General features: G+C 39.7%; 5 protein-coding genes across 7 annotated transcripts; 1 reads left to right on the top strand and 4 right to left on the bottom strand.

The window, feature by feature from the left end:
* Nucleotides 1-96: 96 nt before the first annotated feature.
* On the bottom strand, nucleotides 97-22,522 carry grp (serine/threonine-protein kinase grp). 3 transcript variants are annotated; one of them, XM_017088221.4, is made up of 7 exons: nucleotides 22,301-22,520; nucleotides 9,615-9,937; nucleotides 8,561-8,784; nucleotides 3,605-3,782; nucleotides 2,438-2,580; nucleotides 1,722-1,931; nucleotides 97-1,066 (listed from the first exon to the last, which is right to left on the bottom strand). In XM_017088221.4, exons 2-7 carry the CDS (start codon nucleotides 9,716-9,718, stop codon nucleotides 387-389), a joined length of 1,539 nt encoding a protein of 512 aa, XP_016943710.2. In that variant the 5' UTR covers nucleotides 9,719-9,937; nucleotides 22,301-22,520; the 3' UTR covers nucleotides 97-386. The 3 variants fall into 3 exon arrangements, with proteins under 3 accessions (XP_016943710.2, XP_016943717.2, XP_065723784.2); XM_017088228.4 differs by lacking the exon at nucleotides 22,301-22,520 and adding an exon at nucleotides 15,546-16,122; XM_065867712.2 differs by lacking the exon at nucleotides 1,722-1,931 and having other exon boundaries at nucleotides 22,301-22,522.
* On the bottom strand, nucleotides 9,821-19,414 carry LOC139353135 (uncharacterized). The gene is made up of 2 exons (XM_070996462.1): nucleotides 18,998-19,414; nucleotides 9,821-9,937 (listed from the first exon to the last, which is right to left on the bottom strand). Exons 1-2 carry the CDS (start codon nucleotides 19,412-19,414, stop codon nucleotides 9,821-9,823), a joined length of 534 nt encoding a protein of 177 aa, XP_070852563.1.
* On the top strand, nucleotides 18,806-20,466 carry LOC108020145 (E3 ubiquitin-protein ligase rnf8-A). The gene has a single exon (XM_017088249.4). The coding sequence runs from the start codon at nucleotides 19,806-19,808 to the stop codon at nucleotides 20,319-20,321; it is 516 nt and encodes a 171-aa protein (XP_016943738.2). The 5' UTR covers nucleotides 18,806-19,805; the 3' UTR covers nucleotides 20,322-20,466.
* squ (squash) lies at nucleotides 20,548-22,097 on the bottom strand. The gene is made up of 2 exons (XM_017088239.4): nucleotides 21,943-22,097; nucleotides 20,548-21,885 (listed from the first exon to the last, which is right to left on the bottom strand). The coding sequence occupies exon 2, from the start codon at nucleotides 21,870-21,872 to the stop codon at nucleotides 21,027-21,029; it is 846 nt and encodes a 281-aa protein (XP_016943728.2). The 5' UTR covers nucleotides 21,873-21,885; nucleotides 21,943-22,097; the 3' UTR covers nucleotides 20,548-21,026.
* A 135-nt stretch (nucleotides 22,523-22,657) lies between the features above and the next one.
* On the bottom strand, nucleotides 22,658-24,642 carry her (hermaphrodite). Its single transcript, XM_017070283.4, has 3 exons — nucleotides 23,540-24,642; nucleotides 23,216-23,479; nucleotides 22,658-23,153 (listed from the first exon to the last, which is right to left on the bottom strand). The coding sequence occupies exons 1-3, from the start codon at nucleotides 24,422-24,424 to the stop codon at nucleotides 22,836-22,838; spliced, it is 1,467 nt and encodes a 488-aa protein (XP_016925772.2). The 5' UTR covers nucleotides 24,425-24,642; the 3' UTR covers nucleotides 22,658-22,835.
* Between the last annotated feature and the right edge of the window lie 12 nt (nucleotides 24,643-24,654).

The following is a 24,654-nucleotide window of genomic DNA, read 5'->3' as shown; positions in this document are numbered from 1 at the left end:
TTTTAGTTTCCATTATAAATGTTCGGTATATTAATTTGTTTCTTTTGAAATTAAAACACTTTCATTCAATTATATTAATAATAACAAGCCCAAAACTTTCAATCAAAATCGTGTTGGATTTATTGTTTCATAACGCTTTAAACTAACTAATTTTCAATACTCGGCATTCGCTTTAAAATTCAACAAAATTAAAATCGTAGGAGAGCCCGCTTAACAATACTACATAACGTAATCGTAAACAATGCAATGAATTAAGAATAAGTTAGCACATTGAGAAGTTTAGAAAATTCTAATCGAAGGTGATGCATGAGTTGCTCTACAAGCTAGACAGTAGTAATTGTAAACAAATTTTAAAGAGGTACTTTAAGGTCGATATAAACTATTAGCTAAGGCACCGAATTGGTAGCAATCGCAATGGGCCAGGTGGTGGGTCCTTTGAGCACAATATCCTCCAGAGCATTCTTGATCTTGATGAAGCGTCGCTTGAACTCCAAGCCGCAACCCTTGGACAGCCGGAAGTCTACCAGAATCTTGCCGTCCATCTCGATGATGTGAGCCTTGAAGACCAGTCGCAGCTTATTTCGATCGACGGTGGAAACGGTGACCACACCATCGTCACCCACTTTGCACGTATAGCCACCCAATCTCTCGATGGTGCCCACCAAGCGCTTGATGGTGTCGTCCCATCGCGTGGTCACAAAGAACCGAGTCATTCTCCTCACCAAACGCTGGAAATAGTTCTGTGAGGCGCTCTGCGTTTGGTTCATTTGCGTGGCCAACAGGAGATCATCCAGCAGAGCTGGCTGTGAGAAGGAGTAACTGGGTCGCGCCTCCTGGGCGAAAGCCTGGCGATCGCCACCATCCTCCTTGGACCGACCACTGCCCAGTCGCACATTGAAGTCATCATCGCTGCGCATGGTGGGCATGGGCTGGGAGCAGTAGTTCCGCGAGATGGAGTCCTCCAGGCCATTGCTCAGATGGGCGCTCGACTGCAGACGCTGCCTCTTAGCCTTCGGCGAGCAAATCTCCAGGGCAGCCGCCGAGTCCACCAGGTCATAGGAACGTTCTGTGGAAAAAGAGAATATTTAAAAAACATTAGAAATAAAGGCTTTACAACAATGTTCAATAGGTTTCACACGCTTTTTGATTAATGATTAATAATAATTAATAATAAATAAATAAATTTAGTTAAGAAACGCAAAAAGCAACTCAAGCATAATGCAAAAACCATTTGGTTTTTGGTAATAAAGCTCTATGGAACTTAGACCCACCATACAGCTAAAATCACCAAAGAACAAATAATAAGCAAACATAAGAGCAACACATAGGTAATAAAATAATAATAATTTTAAATATTCACACAGTTCATGAGTTTTAATAATAATAATCACGCCGTTGTAACTTACATTTGATGATTGATCTGCAGAAGCCAATGCTTTGGTAATCTAGCTTTATGAAGTAGTTTAAATCTATCATACAGCTAAAGCGCCAAAGCAACGGCAAGGCAGCTAGCTCTTAAAATACAAAGCACTTCTTAGATTTATATTATATTACATTTGTTTGTAGAGAAGACCTCACTGGCAGCGCAGGCACAGAGCGAGTCCCAAGATGTCGAAAGCATTGAGAGTCACTAAGTACCTGAGCCATCGCGTGGGCTTGATTACATTTGCACCGACAAAGACACTGATTCATATGCACTTTAAATAAAGAGAATGTTCTACCATTATCTGCAAACTGCATGTTGCACCATTTGTGATCCAGGGTTTTCTCCAAGGTTAATCGCGTGCCAGGACTGGTGGCCAAGAGCTTGCGGAGCAGTGAAATGGCCAAGTTGTCCAGTTTGCTCCAGGGGGTCTGCAATTGCCAGTGATCGTTGTCCTTCCAGTTGATAAACTCCGTGCAACTGCTGGAAGGCTGGTCCCAGGGCAGTTCTGAAAATGGCAATCAGTAATAATATTAATTTCATATCGTATAATATCATATTATATAAATCTAAATGATAAAACACAGATAAATTGACTTGGCAAGCGGGTGAAATTTGATCAAATCATTCCTGTTTTTGTGGCTGTTTGAGGTGGTAGCTGGTGCGTTGTTAAGCAATTTAAGCTGGAGCTTTGGTATAAAAGCTTTAGATGATATACAATGTGCGTGAAACAATCTACAGCTAGAATACCAAAGAAACAGCAAAAATGATAAGTAGTGCAAGAGGAGAAATGTGAGCGTAGAACCGAAAAATAATGCATGTGAGACTGATTCCGTTAAATGCGATAAGCTAAATCGATGGCAATGCTCTGGGTTTCTTATTTTTTCTGAAATAGTTTTTCACTGTTTTCTGTTTTTTATGAGAGTGCACAAAAATCACGCAAAAAATAACACAAAAATTAATTAGCGAAAAAGAACATGTAAATGGTAGATGTTGCACCGGAATTTCACTTACCACCCGCCAGCATAGTGACCAGAATAACGCCACAGGACCACAGATCCGCCGGCTGGGCGTGATAGGCCTTCTGGAGCACCTCGGGGGCCACGTACGGCAGGGTGCCGCAGCGTTTGTCCAGCAGTCGCTCCTTGCCCTTGCACCTGTTCCATGGTAATGCCGAAATCACACCAGTCGTCGGGATTTGGGGGGAGAAAATGTAAAGAGAACATAAAAAATAGAGAGATAGTTCGGGTTTTAGTCGGGGATTACACAGCGAGAAATGTCAGGTCTTAGTTACATTTTCTTATTATAATAAAACATTTTGTTATAAGAAAAACGTATGACTCATTATGGATTCTAACTTAATTTTAAACAGTAAACATTTTCTTATAATTGTAGGTCAAACAAAATTGGTTATTATAACAAAAACGATGACTCCATCGGAATTTTAAACCAACACAGTTTTTACTTCAATAAATAACAAAAGGGGTTCTAAAAAAGATAGCAAGTATGAAAATCTGTATGATAAACAAACATTAAATAACGTGATAAAAAATCCATTTGTTTTCTTTTCCACCCCTCCAGAATTACCATCTTATTTTTTTTGTGTAATTGATCCCCTACGATTATTTTGTTTAAGCAGAAAGCTCAACCCGAAAAAATCACGAAAGATAAGCTCGGGTTTTGTCGTATAAACAAATAAGATTTACGACGCAGAATCGATGATTTAAACGAAGTTTGGAAATAAACTTTTAATTGCTGACTGTTCTTTTTTGTTCGCTATTTAAACTATTTTAAACTCTCTAATGCAGGCTAACGATTTAAATTAGTTTTCGCTTAGTTGCAAACTAAAACCACCGGGGGCATGTTTAGTTTGGCTGTTTGTGCCGACAGCGTTTTCAATTAACTATTCTGCTTGTTGGTCAGTTTGGCGATGAAAAACTTTTACCCGCCGGTTAGCCAGCGTTAATGGATTTTATACGTTTTCCACGCAGTTTGCATATGCTTTAAAATGAACTGCAGGGGACTTTTTAAAGCAAATGCGCTTTAACTTGTTAATTTGAAAGTAATGGAAAATCGAAAGTAGGCCTGTTAAACTATCTTAATCTATTTTAAAATGTATCTCCTTGAATGTACCCCTTTCTATTTCCTATTATAACCAATCTATAGCGTTGTACCTAATACCTAAACATGGTGGCCATGCCAAAGTCGGATATTTTCACGTTGTCGTGCTCGTCCAGCAGCAGATTCTCCGGCTTTAGATCCCGATGGGCGATCCCACGCTGATGTAGGTAGTTAAGTCCGGACAGGAGTTGTGTGAAATATCTCTGGGCCTCATGCTGTGGCATTCCCACATCGGGCTCTGCAAAAGAAAAACAAATGATAATATATGGTAAAAAAAGACGAAGAATTAACTTTTTTTTTGGATAAATATAAAGGCAATTAAGGTAGGACAGGTTAAAAAATACCTGTGGCGGAAATTGAATTACAATGTTCAACCATTTTTGCAATGTAATAAAGGTATGTTGTATGCCTTCCTTCTATATGTATTTATATTTCTTTATGGACATTTTCCAGCGGAACTCGACGCACGGCAAATGGGAAAAATGTGCAGCAGAGCAAAACCACCCAGGGCAGGTCAGTTTGGGCAGGTGGAAAAACAAATGTAACGCATCCTGATGTGCGTGTGTGTTTGTGTGTGTCAAGGATTTATGGGCTTAGCCGGTTGCAGGTCCTTCCACGGAACAACAAGAACAACAACAGGAACAGGATGAGACAGCCGCCATGCAATCAACAGTTTTATGAAATTTTAATCAAAGCAAACAATGCCAAAATGTTTGTTTAGCTGTCATGTTTACCTCTTGGTTTTGTAGTCAAACTATTACGGCTAACTTGGTTTCTGGTTTTCCATCTTGGGGTTTTCCTATAATATTTAACCCCAAGAAAGATGGGATATCTTCTAATGTTTCTTAAAAATACATTACCATTGCTCTCAATGTACTTCTGGATATTAGTCAACGCATGACTTGTTAGAACTCTTTTATATTTCTCACAGACATGTCTCATAGTTATGAAAAGGATAATGCAAGAAACCACATGGTTTTTCCAACTTTGCAGCCACTTTGGAGTTATGTAGAGTGCCACTCGGATGTGCATTGAAATAATCAGGACGGAGATGCACAGATGGAGAAACAAAGGACCACACAAAGCCCGGGAGGTTATCACCTGGGGTTACCAACAGCTAGACAGATTGTATTTCCCCTGCCTTTCACCTGATTGACTGTCAAAGGCAGCCACATCCTGCAACCGGGATCAAACGTCATCATCTCATTTCCCCCATCCATCCGACACTTATTGATTTTACCCCAAACCCCCCTTGTTCCAGCTTTGGACTCTTCCATTTTGATGGCGGGCAGGTCAAAGGCGAAGCGAAAAAGCAGAATTATGTTTAGAAATTTGCATCGAACTGATGGAATTTGCCATTTTGATTGATACAATTTGGTAGTTCTTGAGTTACAGCTTTTCATGGAAAAATATATAAGAGAATTTGTAAAGAAAATGTAATATAACAATTTAAAGCAAATTTAGAAGGGTGTTTACTTTTAAGGTGAAATCATTAAAGAAAGTCTTTTAAACCAGTGAAACAATTGCAATTCCCATGTGATTTATACTTCAGATTTCTGGGAATCAATTACCATATGTAAGGATGCTCTTGAAATCCCTACCAATTTTAATTGCTTTTTCTGTTCCGACCAATTTCAAGGAAAAGAGCAAACAATTGGCGAGTAAAAACTTCTAAGTAATCATTTTTCAACCGAAGCAGCATCAATTTCCACTAAGTTTTCCCAACAAATTTTCTCCCAAGTTCCTACTTCCATTCTCTTCTGTGTATTACTTTGGCTTCTTGTCACTCTCAATTTGTAATGCCTTAAATGTTGATTGTGCAGGGAGATAAAGTTGGGCAGGTGTGCCACGCCCACATCTATAAGCACAGCCCCCATCTGTGTGCCACATTGTTTGCCATTCATTTATCATGTGGCATGTTGCTGGTTGGCGCCATTTGCACAACTCTTTTGCCAGGGGTAAAATTAAATGGAAGCGACTGCATGATGCACTAAGAAAATATGGTATTACTAATATATTTAAATATTTGTAGCTTAATTATAAGCTTATCAAATTAATATTTTTAAATTATTTTAAAGTTTTAACAGACTTCAAGAAGTCTAAGTCTTGACATTCAAAAAGGAGCGAACGTCTTCACTGTATAACAACCTGCGCTTTAACTGGTTGGGAATTATAGCGTCGCCAGAATGATAAACTTACAAAAGCTGATTTAGACTTCAAGGTGTTGGATCTAACAACTTTATTTGGAGAACCCATTACACTTGTATTATTATTTTTATAAGAAATAGAATAATATTCCAATTTTCTTCCAGTATCTGTATCTGCAAACCATCTGATATCAGTGTTTAAGTATGAAACGAAATATTGACAGACTTTAAAAGCTCGAGTACCGCAAATAAAAACGGCGAGATGATAAAGTATATGCATTTGCATAAACGAGAAGCCGAGAAAATAAGATGGAAGCAATAAAATTGCAGGATGTCAGTAACATTTTAGCATAATTAATTGCATTTTGCAAAGTGGGAGAAAAGTATGGTCGCCCCAACAGTGGGATATTATGGCAAGGCAATGGAAATGAGGGGAATTACTCGAAAATTTCATTTGTAATTGAAGCATAATTTATATCGAACCCCCTTCTCAGATTGAGTGAATGGCCGAATCGGTTGGGAATCTATAAGCTCACCCGGTTTCAGGATCCTCCTTTTCATCCCCCCCCCTATTTTGGGGGTGTATAAGCTTAATGAATGCATTTCTGTGCAAACAGACAATTAAACTCACACACACGTTCGCAATGGAGGACATCTGGTTGCGTGTGTGCATCTCCATTATGTTTCATTTGCATATTGAACCTATTTATGGCAAGCCATTCATTGCACTCTGCTTCTGCTCCATCCCTATAGGCTGCCCCCTCACCCCCTCTGCTAACCAATTCTCTATCCTGCCTGGGGAAAAAGGATGCTTTGTTGCCTATCCAACAGGCGATAGACCGCTAAAACCATAGAAGAGATGCAAGCGTGATATCTGATGATGATTCGATTTCGTGAGTGACTAGGTAAGTGATTGGGTGATGAATTAAAGTGACCATGATATGATTTTAAAATCGTTCAATATTATTCTCATCAGTAATTGTGCACCTCCAAAACACAATCCTAGTTTTCCATATATGCTGTTGTTCAAAAGTGGAATAGTACGCTTATAACAGCGGTCAGCAGCCTCCTATAGGGAAAAGGCTCTACCGACACACGTACAGTGTACTAAGTCACACGGCGCACACAAAGATACTCACATAAATGACTTTGTATTGTGTACCAACAGCTGGTTTATAATGATTTCCATTATATGTATAACTCTATAGTTCTACCTTTCCCCCACAAAATTGATTTTCAGATGTATTTCTGTTACAATGAATCAAAAACTATAACTTTTCATGAAAATAAAATTAATGGGGGTTTTCAATAAATTATTTGGAATGCCTTTATAGGCCAATATTGACACTTAAAGTTCAAAAACATTATTCGGTGTCCAAGTTATTGCTTTTAACCGAAAACCTTTAATTTCCCTTAGTAATTAAGGTGCCCACCACTCGGACTTGGTAACATCTCTAAATATCATTAAAAATGGCTTAGCAACCGGGGACTAAATATGGCTGCCACATTGATTATTACACCATCTCCCCATGCAACATCCCCTGCGGGGAGGGCGGAGCAAAATGTTGGCGACGATGATGATGATGGTGATTGGGAATTGGCGAAATCGGGGGCGGTCCAGGATGAGGTGGCAATCAATGCAAGGACGCCACTTCCATTAGGGGCAATCTCTCTCCGCTTCCACACTCGCTGCTCTTCGGCTGACCTTTTGCCAAGCTGTTAATATTTATGAAAATGCCACGAGCTTGGCACCTAGTGTCCGTCCTCCCTTTTCCATTTGCCCCCCCTGTTCGCCTGTACATTTGGCAAATTGTCATTGCAAAAGAGACAGAAAGCTGGCGTAATCAAGATCCGTATCTTGTCAGTCTGATTTGTCGTTCCCGCTGCTGCTGCAGGAGGAATACATAGATAGATGTGTGTGCGTTCCATTTCAGTTCACTGGATGGCACCAGGCAGGAGGAACTTCAAGTTGCACCCTCGAAAAGTACAACAAGACCGCTGTCAGTCGGTTTGTTTTGCCCATATTGGCATATTTGCCCCGTCTGGCCGACGTCTATATGACTATGTGGCATCTGCGCCCAGGCCCCCTCTTCGACTCCTCCTATTTTATTTCCCACTTGGATGAGTTTCGAATGTAGGATGATGCCAAACATACACACACAGAGCCAGGAATAATAATGAACCATAAACAAGAGCAATCTTATCGTATAATATTGAGAATAAAAAGTTCATAGAAGAAGTGATTTCTTAAGATAGAGCCAAGGCAAGGGTTTCCTTCTTTACCTGTCTTTATCATTATCATTATCATTGTTTGTCTAACTATAATCTTCCTTAAGACATTACCTTTGGTAATCCCCATTCACTAAGCAGATTTTAGAAATATTCTCAACTATTTCAAAGCATGCTTTGAGGGATAATTTCATTTATTGCATTCTATGGTTTCCTGGCATGTTGGCCAAGTTTCATCCCGGACTCTGGCGTATGGCAAGTTGAGTGGCCAGCAAACTTTAAGTAGCTCCATCAAGAGGCTTTTGCTTTGCTATAAAGCTCATATAAAACTCTTTAGGGGTAAAGAAAGGCTTAGCATGGTAAGCCAAAAAGCAAAATACCATCAGTAGAAAAGACTTTTAAACAAATATTTTTAGAGGTCTAAAATATTTAATAGGTTAAAACCCTAAAACTCTTTAAAAATGCTACAATTACTGATTTATAAAAATTCTAGGTTTAAAACTCTAGGTTTATAATAACTTAAGTAGACTTTAATCTATAAATTAAAATATTATTTGCTTTAAATATTGCAAACTACCTATTTGTTTAACAATATATATACATAGTTGTAGATAATAAAAACAAACAAACTGAAACTCACCAATTCGATCGAATAATTCTCCGCCGGCGGCGTACTCCAGGAAAATGTACTCCACGGTACCTTGAGAGCGCTTGCCGAAAAATCGCAGGATATGCGTGTCCTGGAGCATCTTCTGTATGCAGACCTCCTTGCGCACCGAGTTCGCCGCATCCGGATGCTTCTTTAGATCCACCATTTTCATGGCCACAGCCTCGCCAGTCTGCCGGTTGATTAGCAGCTTCACCCTGCATCGAAGATATCGGATATAGTCGGGGATTAGTAGGGGTATATATGACGCAGGACGAACTGCAATTGCAGTTGCAACGTTGGTGTCTGTGTATCGACTGCTCTCCGTCCGGGTGCATCGAGTGCTCCGTATGCCGTGTGTCTGTCTGTCTGTCGTTCGTTCGTTGTACTCCCGTAGTCCTCAAATTCCCCGGACCCGGACCCGGACACCGGGGACATGCGCACTGAGGAGTCCCTTATAAAGGGGGGCGCACAGCGGGTGCTTTCGGGATGAATGTATACAGCGAATACGCCGGAAAAGTGCGTTTCAGTTAGTATTTCTTTTTTTTTGCTCTTTTGCTCTGCAGCATTTCCGGTTTATTGACTTCAACACTCACACACACAGACGCACAAAAAGGCACAAGGACATTTGTAATTTATATTCAAAATAAAGATCGTATCTTGATTACTATTTTAAAAAACATTTAAATTAAAACTAAACTTTAAAGTGAAGTATTGTCACATTATTTGTCCTTGCATACTTTAGGATTTAAGATCGTCAAGGTACTAAAGCAAACGAGGATGTATAGAATGTGTCATTCATTCAGGAATTTCTTTATGTTGTACGTTTGAAGACTTTAAGATGATTACTTTTTCTTTTGAAAAACTATTATACATTTGTTAAAACAAAAATATCCTTAAACTTCCCGATTTCTAGGTGATTAATGCAGAAGAGCAGGCTATAATAAATATTTGAATGTAATGTACTCATAACTACGACTATTTCTATCATTCGATCAAAATAATTCTAAATGTGATGCAATTTGTAATTAATTTTAAGGACACTCACTCGCCGTAGGCACCTTCGCCCAGAGTTTGGGCCAAAGTCCAACCCTCGACGAACTCCCTGGTGGCCGCAGGACCTGTTCCCATTTCCGTAGCCGTTGCCGCCATGGTGTCCTGTTCTTTTTCACCCAACAGAAACAGAAACAACAGCAAAGCACGCTAATAGTTATGCCTCAGTTTCGTTTCGCTGTGCTGGCTAGTGTTGATAGTTTAATATCCGGTTGGCCGTATCCTGTATCCTTGTTGTAGCCTTGCCGCCATGTGCGTGGCGTTGTCCTTGTCATCTGCCGCCGAATTCTCGCTTAGCTTTCGCCACCTCGTGCATATCTGAAAAATAAGAAAAACAAATCAGAAGATTAGTGGAAAGTTTACAAAAAGAAAAAAAGGGATGAAGAGGGACTTTACAGACAACAATAACAAACAAAGAAAAGCGTGAAACTTTTCTAATTTCTGTTCCACAATTCCACAACGTTCCGCGGTCATTCACAGTTACTCGACAGACACACACACAAACGCAAATTAAAAAGCACATGGGGATGCTGAATTTGAAGTTTTGTGGTGTAGAGAAGCGAGAGAGAGAGAGAGGGAGAAGAGAGAAAAAGAGCGGCAATCGTCAACTACTTTTGGCGGCCCCTTCGCAGTGACGCTGTTAATATTTCATCCTTTGGCATGGTCATGGTTCGTTCGTTCGCCTCTTCGGCTTTCCTTTCGGCTCTTAATTCGCAAGTCCTTCGTTTTGCGCAACCGCTTTGCAGCTCGTGCGGCAAAAACAACAAACAAACAAACAAGAATAAAGCAATCGAAGCGAAGGACATGGAGTAGAGTGAAGAAGAGTGTACTCGTTTTAGAGTAGAATAGGAAGCACAGTGGTTGTCAAAAGTTCAGGGTAGAATGTTTAAAAAAAAAACCTATTATAAATTATTATTATAATTATTCTACCTAAATATGTTATTTTTTGAATTCATATGATTTCTTTATCATTTGTTACAATAATCAGATTTTAGATGTTATAAGCTTATCCGATTGATTCAAGGAATTCATTCAATTATGTACATAATAAGTATAAAAAAATTAGACTTTATAAAGAATTTCGAACTCCGTGAATAAAATGATTTACCGTGAAATTAGTTAAACTTTTTCCATTCTACCCACTGTACTACTTTCTGTTGTACATTTAGCGTAGGTATGTTTGTATGTACACTATGTTTGCAATTACACTGTGTGGGTGGATATGGGATTTGGAGGGAAAAGCAGAATAAGGGGAAAAGAAGTGAGATGAGAGAGCAGCCTCCTTCCGCAGAATCTTTCTTCCCTCAAAATTTTGCGTACTTGTTTATCCTCTTTCCCTCCCCTTCCCATGGTAAAAAGCTCTCCCATTTAAACTCGCTCTTATTCTCTACAGAAAACCCCCACAAACTCCACCTCTTGCAAAAATATGACGTAGTCGTTACGCTTGACTAGTTCTAATTTAATGACCGCTGCTGTTGCTCTCTGAGCTTGCGCTCAAAAGAGAGAATCGGATTCAAAGAGGGAGAGAGAGCATAAAGAGGATGCTGTTGCTTTTTCTTGTTCAACAGGCCACTATTAACATTTTTACGTGTGTGTATTTGTACATTCAACAGAGTGGAATTTTTCCTTTTTATTCGCATGGGTGTGTGTATTTGAAGGTTTCCTTTCGTTTCGTTTTTCTTTCTCTTCCATAGGCTATTTTTAGGTGTCCGCCATTTGAGGAGCTTCCTAGTAATACTTTTTCCCCCCGTAAAAAGTTTAAATAATTGAAAAGTTTCAAGAAATCGTTTTTGCATTCGCAATGAGTTTCGATTGTCATGCAAATTGAATTGGGGGATTATGAAAAGATAGGGGATGGGATAGGGGATAACGACGGTTAGCATTTGTTGTTTACTGGTCCCTAAGGGATCATTGCAAATTATCATTTCTTCAACGGAAAACAAATAAAAGCAAATATTTTTTGAATTTAACATCTTTAAAGTGTGAAAAATATGTAATACTATCATTTATTAACACTAGCATTGTTATTACTTTATATATTCACTAATTTTTAAACGGTTAGTTTACATTTTCACCTGCTCCCCAAAGTTGAGTTAATTTGCTTTAGAAAATATGAAATATCCTGGCTAAATTATTCACACAAAGAAACCCTTTTCGCCTTGTGACAGAATAAAAGATAAGTTTAGGTGTGGGTTCGGAATGGGGAGAAATAGGATAACATGTGTTACACTGCTTTAGCCTCAACTAAAAAGTGCCGGGAGGGCGGAAAAGGGGGCGTGTCAGAGCACGTGTTGACAGCCCAAGGATAAAACATCAAAAGTGATGGGCAGCCCAAAGGGAACGTAGGGAAATGGAGGACAGATGATACCGGATGAGTAATGAAACTCCACTAAAAACTTTGACAAGTTTTCACCAAACTTTTTACAAAAGCATTAGAAAAAAGTTCAGCCAGAGATATCAAAGTTGGAAAAGTATGTTATGGACAAATTTTAAGTATTTAGAAAAAGAGAAAGAGAGGGGTAGAACAAAAATTAGTTTCAAGAGCCTATGTTAAATCCCAAGAAAATACTTTAAGAAATAATATAAAAAATATGAGGTAGCTTTCTTAGGCTTAATAAAAAGAGGCTGCTTGAAAATCATCAAGAGTTGTGGGAAAGTCCTTTAAGGCTTGTCCAATTTTGGTTATATTATTCTATTCCACATTTTAAAGGTGTTACCACCCTAGAGGGGTGTATATCCCCAAAGGTTGAACCCAAATCATTAAAAAATTGTCACCTGTCATGCAATGCTTTATAAATGATATGAACTTGCTTAACAAAGAACCATAAATTTGTCTTGCCTCTCAGCAAGATTTAAGGGACCTTTTTTATCAGCAAAAATAAATGACTAACGAAAAAGGAGAGTAAATCTTTTAATGATGTTTTCTTCTTTTTTACCAGAAAAGTCCGATCAGATAAATGTATTTTCCTGCGAAAACTTTTATTAGCTTTATGTAATGAAATCTGGGAAAATCCTATGACTAAACAATTCGGTGAAAATGAAGTTCACAGGAGCAGGAGAGCGGAAAGGTCCGGGTAGGGTTGTGGGCAAGAGACAGCTGGAAAGGATCCAAAAACCGTATCCTAAACAAACAAGTTACAGAGTAAAAATCAAATAAAATTAAAGAGTCAAACGAAGCGAACACTGCACTGCACACTCAAAGGCGATGGGGTTAAAGTGCGATGGGTGGGTGGAAAAGGGCACTGGGTGGGGATTGGAGCGTGTCTTTGTTGCCACACCAACACCAACTCACACTTTAGTTACACTACAACATTTTCATGGCTTGGTAAAAAAAGACTAAAAAGCGAGTCAAGTTGAAAAAGCAAACTAAAAAGAGGAGAATTGTGTGAGGAACAAGTTTCGATATTACACAGTGATTAAAACAATGGGTTAGCTATTAAAAATGTGAATAATTAATATCATTATAGCTCCGAAAAGCGTGGCCTTAAACAATATCAATGTGTCCTATTTTTATAAGTTTACTTCAATCTAAATAAACTGCATTCTAATAAAAAGTTGAGAAAGAAAGTTAAAACTACGTCATATTAAATTTATAAAAAAAAACATATCATCCTGATAAAATATAAACCCAAAGGTCTCTTATTAACTACATTCAAACAAACTATAAACTTGTATATTTTAAATTAAATGCTTCGTTTTTTAAGTGTATTCCTGGACAAGTGGCTTTTTCCTGAACGAGGGAAGGGGTCGAACTAAAAACTAGTCGCCGGCTGAGTGGGCAAAGGAGCAGACTGAAAACCAGCAACGAGTAAAATTAATGACATTGTGGGTAAGTCACATCAAGTCTGGAGAGCATGGAGTATGGAGTTCAAGTCCGGCAAAAGGGTAAGTCAGGCTATCTGCGACTACGGGCCATGGTCAGCATGCTGGCTTTATTGGCTGATGCCAGAAAACCCTGTAATGACGTTGGTTAATGGTTAGCCCAAGCCATTAGCTCCGATTTCTAACAGGGGATTTGGTTTCCTTCACCAGAGATTTAGGAGTGGGTAGAACGCAAGCGAGGATTAGAGGAAATGGATTGCAGTAAACAAATTTATGAATGTTCTTTTATGATTCGACAGAAAGTTGAAAAGCATGAGTGCCCGTTGTCTGCAGAATTTATTATATGTACGTATGTGGTCCTAACTAATTACTATTGTTATGTGGTTTAAAATCGTAAAGGTTTACTTAACTTTCCTTTTAAGTTATCCAGTATAAAGGCTATAATGAGATAATTAACCTATTTAATTAGCTTTTGTGTACAGATGCGTGACAGAATCTCATAAGTAGATTGTTAAATCCTAAATTAATTGAAGATCTTATTACTTGAAATTGAGCCCAGTTCAATAAATTAAAGATGGTTTAAGTCCAATTTTCTTGTAAACCATCCGAATATATTTTCAGAGGTTAAATGTTTTATAGTATTACAAAATCAGAAGTAATTGTCTGCAACCGTAACCAGAAGGGACGCACTCCAATCATCATTATAGAGCATTATGATCTGTCTCGTTTGCAATGAATGATATAGCCCACTAATTGCAGCGGAGAATGCCCTGCTTTATTGATCGCTTGGGGATTATGTAGATGCCACAGGAGGCTGGTTTTTAGTTTTTCATTTTTTATTTTTTTTTTAATTTTGCATTTTATCTACCGGTTACAGGCGCTTGAAAGTCCACGGACCTTTCGGAGACCGAGGAGCGGACTGGAAGACTTGAAGACCTGAAGACTCGGAGGCTCTTGGCAACAGCGGGGAAGATATAACTTCGTTACCAGGACAGAGAGTCGCTGGCTGAGGTGTCTGTCTGTCTGTGTGTGCGTTCGTATCTGTGCGGGGCCGATAAGGCTAAGCAAATACGAGTTTTGTAAAGTATTTCAATTTGAACATTCGCTTTTTTCCCATCTTATTTTATGCGCCCTGTACATGAAGCACAAGCTGCAGGAGAAGAAGAAGCAGCAGCAAGCAGCAGCAGCAGGAGGCTGCGAACAGGAAAGCCAGAAATGAAAAAAGATATTGCATGGCCATAAAAAAGCCGCACACAGATACACACTAATACACGGGTACAGTGAGAGAAAAGGACGGGCCTAACAGGCTGGCAGACAGACGGACAAGTGGCCAGACCAGCGCTGCAAGTTTTTTTCCTGCGTTTTTTATTTATTTTTTTTATATATATATTTTTTGTTTGTTGCTTTTCTCCCTGCTCCGCTGGTAACCTCGAGTTTTTCCTTTTTATTTCGCGGGCGTTGCAAAAAAGAGGAGGGGGAAAAGACGCACAAGCAAAAGAGTGGCCGCAAAAAATATAAATTAAATGCCGCATGTGCAATTTGTTGTGGTTTTTAAATATACTTCAGAGTAAGGTATCTCTTCTTTTGATTATACGGATATTATAAAAGTTTGATTAGTGAATTTGTTTTAGTTTTATTTAAACCCCTCTAATAAAAGAGAAACTTTGCAAGATTTTTTTCATGTCTACTTAAGATCACGGAGGAATCCTACCAATTTGTAATAAAAAAGTAAAACAGTTAGAAAAGCAAGCTGTATATCCCTTAAAAATTTTTTTTTCATATTTTGTATTTCTCATTGTCTTCTACGAAATTATAAAATTGGTGGTTTTTGCATTGTGTGTTATCATAACATTCAAATTTAAATTTCATATAACCGATTTTGGGATAGTTAATTTAAAGGTCTTTAATAAAGGATTTTGTTAAATAGTATTCTTTGCATTAGGCGAGTTTTTTTTTCTTTCTTTAATTTCAAGTTTGTGTTGGAAAACTTTGGATTAGTCTGCAATTAGCAAAGTCATTGATATCGTAGACCATTTTTTCTCCTATCAGGATTCAATATTTCCTATTTATTTAAGAATTTAATAAAAAGTTGTTGGTTTCTTACATATTCTCCATGATTCTCCATATTATTTTAGGCGACTTGAAGCGAAAGGGCGCCGAATATTTGCGAAGCGGTTTCTTTGACGGCTTCTCCTTCAGGTTCATCATCTTGTTCTGCTTCTTCTAGGAGATTGAGGAACTACCCCGAAACCGAAGACCGAGAGACCGAATGAATAGGAACCGAACCGTTTTGTCCTTTTTTTTTTAAAGGATTTTGTCGAGAAAGTCACCACTGAAAAATGTCTTCCGTCCCTTTTCTTTGTTGCCTCCTGAATGGATGCGGCACACAAACGCACACAGACGTATCCGGTATCCTGCGAGCCGCGTTTTGTCTGTATCCCAATTTTAATGAAACAGCCTCGTGGTCCTTGCACTCCCATTTCCCCACCTCGTTCTTCTCCACACGTTTCTCTCTCTGCCACGCCATTATCCTCCTCTGCGATTCGATTGAAAAGAGCCGCCTACAACTGCAGTAGTAGTTGTACTACTATTAATTCACTATTACGATGCGGCGAGGTCTCCTAGTTAAACTATGTATTTCGCTTTCGCTGTATCTGTATCTGTATCCGTGCAGGCGCTTCGTCCTGTCTGAGATATTAATTTACTATTACGATGCGGCGAGGTCTAATAGTATGTATTTCGCTGTATCCTTATTCCTGTGGCAGGCGCTTCGTCTGAAAGTTCAAATCGAACTGCCAAACGTAAGTCAGGCAACGTAAGTGTCAGCAAATCGTAAGCCACCGTAAGTCTCGATAGAGACTCGAAACTTCCAGAGAGCGCCGGAGAGATTGGGAGAGGCGGAGAGAGCTTACGCTTGCGCGCGCCAAAAACAAAATGCAGGAAGGAGGATGAAGTGGAGAGAGAGAGAGGGATGCCAGTGGCGGTAGACTCCTCTCCTCTTGCTCTTCCTTTTTACCGCAGCATCTGGCAAGTTCAACTTGCTCTCTCGCTCAAGTTCAGCACTGCACAGTGGGATGGTAAAACAGGGATCATAATCTCTACTTTAAAAATAATTTAGTACCAACTAATTTGATTTCTAATCAAAGAAAAGATTTGATTAACTTAGTCGATGTGTAATATTTTCGAATATCGAAAAAATTAGGATCAAGACTTCTGTGCAAAGAGACTTGCTATCTTTGAAAAAAAAAAACGGTACTTATGTAACATTACTTTCGTTTCAATGTCATGTACAAATGTCATAACTATTCGACCTTTGATTACAAAGCTTATTACCTCTCGATTACCACCATTAAAGGTGTTTTCTGTGTTTCCACCCCACTGTGCCCTGTCTCTGACCACCTCTGCAGAGGCTGAAAGCCGGCTACCGGCGAGGGCTGTTGCTCCTTTGGCTATTCCCACTCTGTTCAACCACTGCACAGTGGAACTCGGTTTCAAAATTTTATTCTTAAAATCAAAAATTTAAAAATGATAGGCAATAGTAAGGATAAATGTTTGAAGTAAAAACTTAATTTGGTTGGAAGCAGATAAAATGTAGACCTTTATTATTTTTCTTTTTTAAGGTTTAACGATTACGTTATCCCACTGTACGCAGCTTACCTTTCGGCAGCTTCAGTTGACTTCGCGTCAGAAACTCTCGCCGCAACTCATGTGCGTAGGAATTGGAGTGGACCTTGTGAACAAAGCTTTCTTATGTTCATAGCTAAACACAACGAAATTTGATATTTTGAGAGTAATTGGATTATGTATTAAATGGTTGAATGCGTTTGATAAGTAAACAAAGATAAAAAGTTATGTGTTTGGTCCTATTAGGTTTGAAAAAATAGAATCGAATTGAGAAAAATAAGAAGGTGAAATAGTGAACTTCAGGTTTTTTAAAAAGATTTAGTCGTAGAACTGCCCCCCAAAAAGAGAGCTATAAATATTTGATTTTACGTTATTTTAAACATTTACACTCGGGTCCACCCCAAAAAAAGTTCCTGCACATATTTATTTTAATAGCTTGCGCCATTTGTCGAACTGCTTCTTTATTTTTGATTTCGCTTCGCCTTTCGCTCATCGAATAAGACCGCGACTCCAGACTCGTTTACATATAGGCGACACATAGCAGTGTACGTACATACATACATACATATGTAAAGCGTGTGGATGGTTTCGTCTGCCCCGCTCTACAACTCCTCCCTTCCCCCTTTCCAGACCCTTCTGGACTGTCTCCTTTTCGCTGACTACATCAATATTTATTTATGTACATATGTATGTACACATATTTATGTACAACTGCGTAACAACAACAATAGCAGCAGACCTATGCATAAAAGACAACAACTACAGCATCCATTTCACCACTAATAACAACAAAAACTTCTGCTTGACAACCCCGCAAAATAAAGAAAAGGGAATAAAATAAAGAAAATCGCAAAAGAAGAAAAAGGAAACAAAAGACGCACGCGGTTGCCACGGAAACTGAAAACTTTCGGTTGTGTGTGTGTGTGTGTGTGAGTTCACACTCTCAGGCGAGAAGAGAATCTGCGAGCAAAAAAAAGATGAGAGAGCTACAGCCGCCGAGAAAAAGGAGACAGACAACTTCAACTCCCACCGCCCAAATACAGTACAACTTCGCTAAACAAACTAAGCTCAGCAACTAATAATTGAATTATTTTTTCAAAACATTACAAGCAATCCATTTTACTAAAAAAAAAAAATGGAGTTATTACTTTGATGGTATTTATTGTAACATGTTTTTTACACTAACTAATGGAAAATTGATAGACGTGAACGACTAAAATAACAAAGGAATGTATCATAGTTAACACCGAAGGTTTTAAAAAGAATTCGGAACACATTGTATTTACATAAGGCTTCATAAATAACAGTACAATATTTTTACATTTTATTATTAACAATTCAAATTGCAGGTATTAATTACATAATTGTTAGTTCTGGATGTAGGAATGTTTTTATTTCCCCTACTTACTTCCCAACTCTATAATTCCCCCACTCTCCCTTTAATTCTTACGTGCTGTGAGGAAATTTCTCAATGTTATTCTATTGTCTCTGGGACAGATTATTGGGCTTAATTGATGGGCGCGTCGGTTTTGCCAAATTAATAATAGTTCCCAACACAACAACAATAGAATGCAGCGGAAGGGGGTTTATTGATTAAGGAATTATTATGCTCACTCAGTTTTCGATATGATTGCCAAATATTCACTTCATCCCCTGATTGAATTAGGGAAATTAAATGGAAATGAAGTACATCCTTAAGAGCGCTTAATTGATCTAATGTTTCGCAAAATAAACATCCCACAAAAAAGATTTTTTATCAGTATATATTTGGTTGCAAATAAATGCCAATGCCTTTAAATTCTATTCAATTTGCGTAAACAAATTTAAACCTAAAGTTGTTGACATCAAATATTTATTTTTCTTTCATAAATAAAGTTATGAAAAAAAGCAGTCTGCTGTGCAAAGGTATTCGCCTGCTATAATAATACGAACATCCCATAAAACAGCCGGAAAATCGCAGATGGGGCAGTTTTTGTGCAGTATCAAATAAGTATGAATGCACATTTCCCCGAATACGTGTCCGCATTTTAAAATAGCTCGGCGATGGGTTTCCGATTGAAACTTCAACTTGCAGAAGTAACATTTGTTTCCTTCGGTTATCTTCTCCAGTTTGGCCAACAGACTCTGGTTTTCCCTGTCGATAAATGGCTTCAAATCCTTATCCTGGATCGCTAGTTTCTCTTGCAGCTCCTCGGATTTCCTTTTCTCCTCCTGCACCTGGTTGCGCAGGGTGATCAGATGGATTTTGGCCTGGATCAGCTCTTCCTGCTTATCATTCTCCGCTCTCTGCTTGTGGAGCTCCAAGATGAGCTCCCTCTTAAGCATCTTCGAAATATCTTTTTTCTCCATTTAGCTTTTTAGTAATAAGAAACTCTACAAATTTTGCTGGCAAGTTATAGTTCACAGAGCAGAATGATTTGTCAGGAGCTAAAAAGACTTGACAGCTCAATACTACGATACGCCAGTGTTGGTAAATCCCTGCAACTTTTAATCTGACCTGATAAATAAATAGTTTTTAAAGATACATTTTTATATGACCATACCAAATCTTTGGTGATAATGTTGTAAATCAACTTACAACATTTGTAGATAGCAACGTCTTTTTAAGCACTGTTAATCATGGCAGACTACATCTAGAACTTCAGATTTGACGGGACAGATTTCATAACATTCGTGTTTTCTACGCTGATTTGTCTAGAAATTTGATTTCTCCTTGCTATTTATATTTATACATAATAAAATGAATAAAAGCCTCGCCAATCAAAAGCCCAAGCCGCGCTCCACATCGAAAATGCTAAAGAGGGAAGTCGTGGAAGAGCTCCTGGAACAGAGGAAACTGGGCGTACAACGGACCCAGCAACTCACTGAGAATGGCAACAAAGTTCCGACACTCAAGAAGCTACGGGAACAGGAAAACGAGCTGTTTAAACAATTGCAAGAGGAGATGAAAAAAACTGAGGGATTGCGCCAAAGGATTAAGGCCCATGAAGAAGCTATCAATAACGCGACGAGCGAATTGCGGAAAAAGCTGGAGACTATAGACGCAGAGAACAGTTGCTGCATATGCTTGTTGAACTGGAGTGCCAGAGGCCACCACAGGCTGGTTTCGCTAAAATGCGGTCACCTTTTCGGGAAGACATGCATCCGCACCTACTGGCGGCAGTCAAATCGGTGCCCCATCTGCAGAGTGGTCAGCTACGAAGACGACATCCGTCAGGTGCATCCATACAATTGTGACAGTACAACCGACGAGTAATACTTCGTATGTAGCAGCACCTTGCACGCAAGCCTTTCTTGGTCATCAAAAATATTCCCAGCTTCATCAAAGTTTTAAAAGAACGCGGAGGAAGTGAAGAGTTTTCCTACGATTTAATAAATTTTCATATTTTATCAAAACCATAGTTAACGACTTATTTTTAATCTTCCATACTGTATAGTTATTTAATGGAATCTTGAAAGGTGAATTAAACCAAAATTTAAAATTATGGAAGGAAATGGATTTTTTATTACACGATTTATAAAATTATAATAACGCTATAGTCGAGCTGCCCCTTCTAAAAAATTTCTTTGAGTTTCATATGTTTAAATAAAATAAATATTTGGTTTACCCTAAAATGTCTCGCAAATCAAACAATATGTTCCAACCTGCCATTGCGTGTAAATATGCAGATCAAATAGGCGAAGGCCAATATCCTAACTGGTTTTCCAAACCAAATTTATCTAATTTTATAAGAATATCCTTTTAAACCCTTTTTTTTGCTTCAATACTACAAGTAACGGGTATAAAAAATGTATAATATGAGGTGCGTATGTACCCAAATCAAAAGACTTATGAAACAAAAATCTTTATATAAAAGTGGCAAGATGCTTATTTTATACAAAAACTAATCGTTGCTTGGTTTTTTGATTTGGATACATAGCGTACATAATTTGGAATTGCTCTTTGAGGTTCTTTGGTGGTTTATTGCCTAGGGTCCGTGGGTTCGTATTGCTGGTGGCCTCTCTCTTTTTGGCTGGGCCTTCGGTTCCTCCTTCTTCCGTAGGTTTTTTCCGACGTAGATGTGCTCGCCTCCTTGGCAAAGGACCTCTCCTCTTGGCCGAAACTCTCTTCCAACGGTTGGTATGGTATTTCCAGGTACTCCTCCCGCTTCGGCTTCATGGTTTTTCGCATTTCCGGGCTGCTGTCCAAATGGGAATTGGCAGATCCGTACAGGCTAATGGAGCTGGCCGAACCATCGGCTGTGTAATAGGAATCACTAATGGAATCGTTCGCAGTGTTGAGTTCCTTGGCACTGCTGGGTTGTTTTGGTCGGCGCGGTTTACATGCTCTGAAGAACTCGGGGTCTGTGATAAGGGGAAAACTCCGGCGACCGTTTCTTATGACATGGATAGGTCCTTCGTGAGGTTTGATCTCTGGCAGATCGGGCATCGTGTCCTCGGCCATGGATGACATTCCAAAGTGCCGCATGATGGCCACCAACTCCATTTCCGCGGTGCTGTCGTCCTCCCAGTCGGCCATGGTGGCATGCTCTCCGAGCGGCCTGGTTCCCGATATTTTCTGAATTTTCTCCATCATCTGGAGGCTTTCCCTGATCTCCCTACCCTTTCCGCCTGGGCTTCCATTGACTTTTTCCTGCTCCGAGTTGCGCTTTTCCCGGGCCGTCAGATACTCGTAGGTGGCCTTGGGACGCGGACAGAACTCCTGTTTCTTCTTGGCCTCGTAGGCCAACTGGCCGTGGACTAGGTTAAAATCCGGCTCCATGTCCACCAGATCGTCCTCGAAACGCGAATTGGGAACCCAGGCCATGATCGTTCTTGTTCTTGAGGCGAAATTTAGATGTTATTTTCTTCTGCATCAGTCCTAACCTCAAACTCACCTTGAAAATCCCTAACCTGTGTACACAAACAACTAAACAGTTAAACTCCCGGAAAAATTCAAATGGTTTCGTGGAATATTTTTTTTTTTAAGACAAAACAATATGACCATGCTCCACGGTGTAGGAAAATTGCGTTAGTACCTTTCTGGGCAGAGCTCGTGTTGTGGTGAACTCGGTTCACACCGGTGTGTGGTGAATATTATTGCGCCAAAAAGTCAAACAAAAGGAAAACGGGGGAAAAAGGAAGAGAAAGGGTAAAAGCGGGGCCAGCCAGCAAGTCATTAAATAAACAAATCGTTGAGTTCCTCGGATCAAGATAAATATTGGCCCCAATTTATGCACAGTTAACTCAACTCACCAGCGGCGTCTTTTCCGGCTGCTCGTTTTGCTTTTTTTTTGCTACGTCTACACGAATTGAGAGTTCCTGTTTGTTAAATCTATAACTTTTCCAGTTCACTGGGACACAAATCACTTGATAACAGCGATCATGCCCTTACTTGCGGACAAAAGTAATTAAAATGCAAAAAATCTGCAAACGCTGCTGAAATTACTTTACTTGCTGGGAGTAGTGTGACCGTGCCTAAAATGTTACAAAATACCATGGTGCCGTAAAATACCACAATATGCCATTGCGTATTAAAAATACCGTTTATTTAAAATTAATTTTCCTATTTTATTTTAATATATATTTTTCATAAGCAACTTAACTTATGAATAACGTTTTAACAAATATTAAACTTATATTTTTTTTATAAACTTAGAATATGTAATGTCAATGCCTAATGCCAAAACAAGTTGTGCTCTGCTTAATTCGTACACTTTACACTTAAAACTATACTTGGCTCTTCTCAAAAATATATAAACTAATCCAAAGAATACGTTTTTCCTATAGTTCAGGTGCCCTGCTTTGAGTACATGTCCTTGATGATCTGCATGCGAGTCATACGAGTGGCGCACAACCAGGAGTCCTTGATTTGAAAGGCCTCGAACCGCTTGCGATCTTCCTTGAATGGTTTGTAATAGACATCGTAGATTATCCGCAGAATGCGCTGCACATTGGCTTTCGAGGGTTTCTTCGACTGATTCCGAAATACTTGGTTCTTGGACAACTTTGTGTATTTGCCATCGTCCCACCAATCGGGAAAATCCGCATCCACATCGTCAGTTTTGTGCTCGTCGTCTTCAACTGTGGGCGTAATGTGGTGTACAGCCTTCAGTGATAAGGAGTTGGTTAGAGAGCTATGTCTTTCCAGAGTTACGAGTTATATCTCACATGAGGGGTACTCCAACTCCAGTCCAATTCTATGGCAGTGGTCTGCTTAGCCTCGATTGGTTTCTCTTCAGCCAGCATTTCGACGAGCAGTTCCTCCTGCTGATCCTGCTCGGCTAGTGACAAGGCCAACTCATCGTCCAACTTCTCCATTCGCTGCTGGGCGAAAACTGCTTGCTTATCCGCGGCTAGTTCCAGTTTTGTGGGAGCTCCTGGCGGTGGATCTATTGATTGGAACCACCGCAGCTGGCCATTTACGTTGACAGCCTGGTTAGACGAAAATTAGAATCACAATTTTGTATATAAACATGTAGTTTAGCAGCTTACAATGACTTGCTTATTGTTGATGTCTCCCTGGATTATCTGCGGCTTACAAATGGTGATTATGGGCGGCTGCTCCACTTGCATGGGCTCATACACAAACTCCTGCTCCTCGTCGACGAGGTCCTCCATTAAGCTGCTAAGCAAATTCTCCTTTGGCTTGGGCAGCGCTGCCTCTACCTTTACCTGAATGTCCTCTTGCTCTAGCTGGTCTTCCAGCATGTGAACCTCAAGCATCTGATTCTCTAGCATCTGATCCTTTTGCTTCTGTTCCCTTAACTTCTCTTCCTCCAGCTTCTGTTTCTTCAGCTGTTGCTTCTTCTGATCCTCCAGCATCTTATCCTTTAGCTTTTGCTTCTCCAGCCTCTCTTCCTCCATTCGCAACTCCTGGCGCAGTTCCTCGGCGGTTTGAATGGCCTCCTCGATGCCCGAGTGGCGCAGCTCATGGTGCCGCTTGAGATTGCCCTTTCGGTCGGAGCTGTAGGTGCACAGGGAGCACTTGAAGGTCCTGTGGCTCTTCTCCGGATTGTTGTGCACCATCATGTGGCGCTTGAGGTCGAACGGGCGATTCGTCTCGTACCTGCAGCCCATAACCTGGCACTGAATCTTGGTCGTGCGATCCAGGGACTGAATCTCAGGCAGCCGATCCTGGGAGCCAGGATGCTTGGTGGATATGTGGCGCTTTAAGTTGGAAGACTTGTCGGTGCTGTAGACGCAAAAAGGACAGCAGTTCAGTTTGGATTCCGTGGGATTCGAGTGGGACTCCTCGTGGCGCGCCATGTTGTAGGGCCTGTTGGTCCGGTAGGGACACCTGGCCACGCTGCAGCGGAACTTCCAGACGGCACAGGGCTCCTCTGCTTCCTCCAGGAATTCCTGATCCTCGCTAAGCATTGCAAACTGGAGTTCACAAATGGTGCGATGAATAATAATACTAGTGCTACAGTTGCAGCCGGCACAGCCGATGGTTTTCCGTGTATCTTAAGGAGGCACTCATGTCGGTGAATCACCAAACTATGTGTTGTAATGCCTTGGCTTCTTTTTTATTTAATTTTTTATTTATTTATAAATAAAAAAAAATTTTTTTTACAGCTGGTAAACAATGAATATTCGATAACAACACA

Source organism: Drosophila suzukii, chromosome 2L (genome assembly GCF_043229965.1).
Source record: "Drosophila suzukii chromosome 2L, CBGP_Dsuzu_IsoJpt1.0, whole genome shotgun sequence".
In the NCBI taxonomy this organism is placed as follows: domain Eukaryota; kingdom Metazoa; phylum Arthropoda; class Insecta; order Diptera; family Drosophilidae; genus Drosophila; species Drosophila suzukii.
Note: the sequence above shows the minus strand (reverse complement) of the source record. Positions and strands in the feature narration are given on the sequence as shown.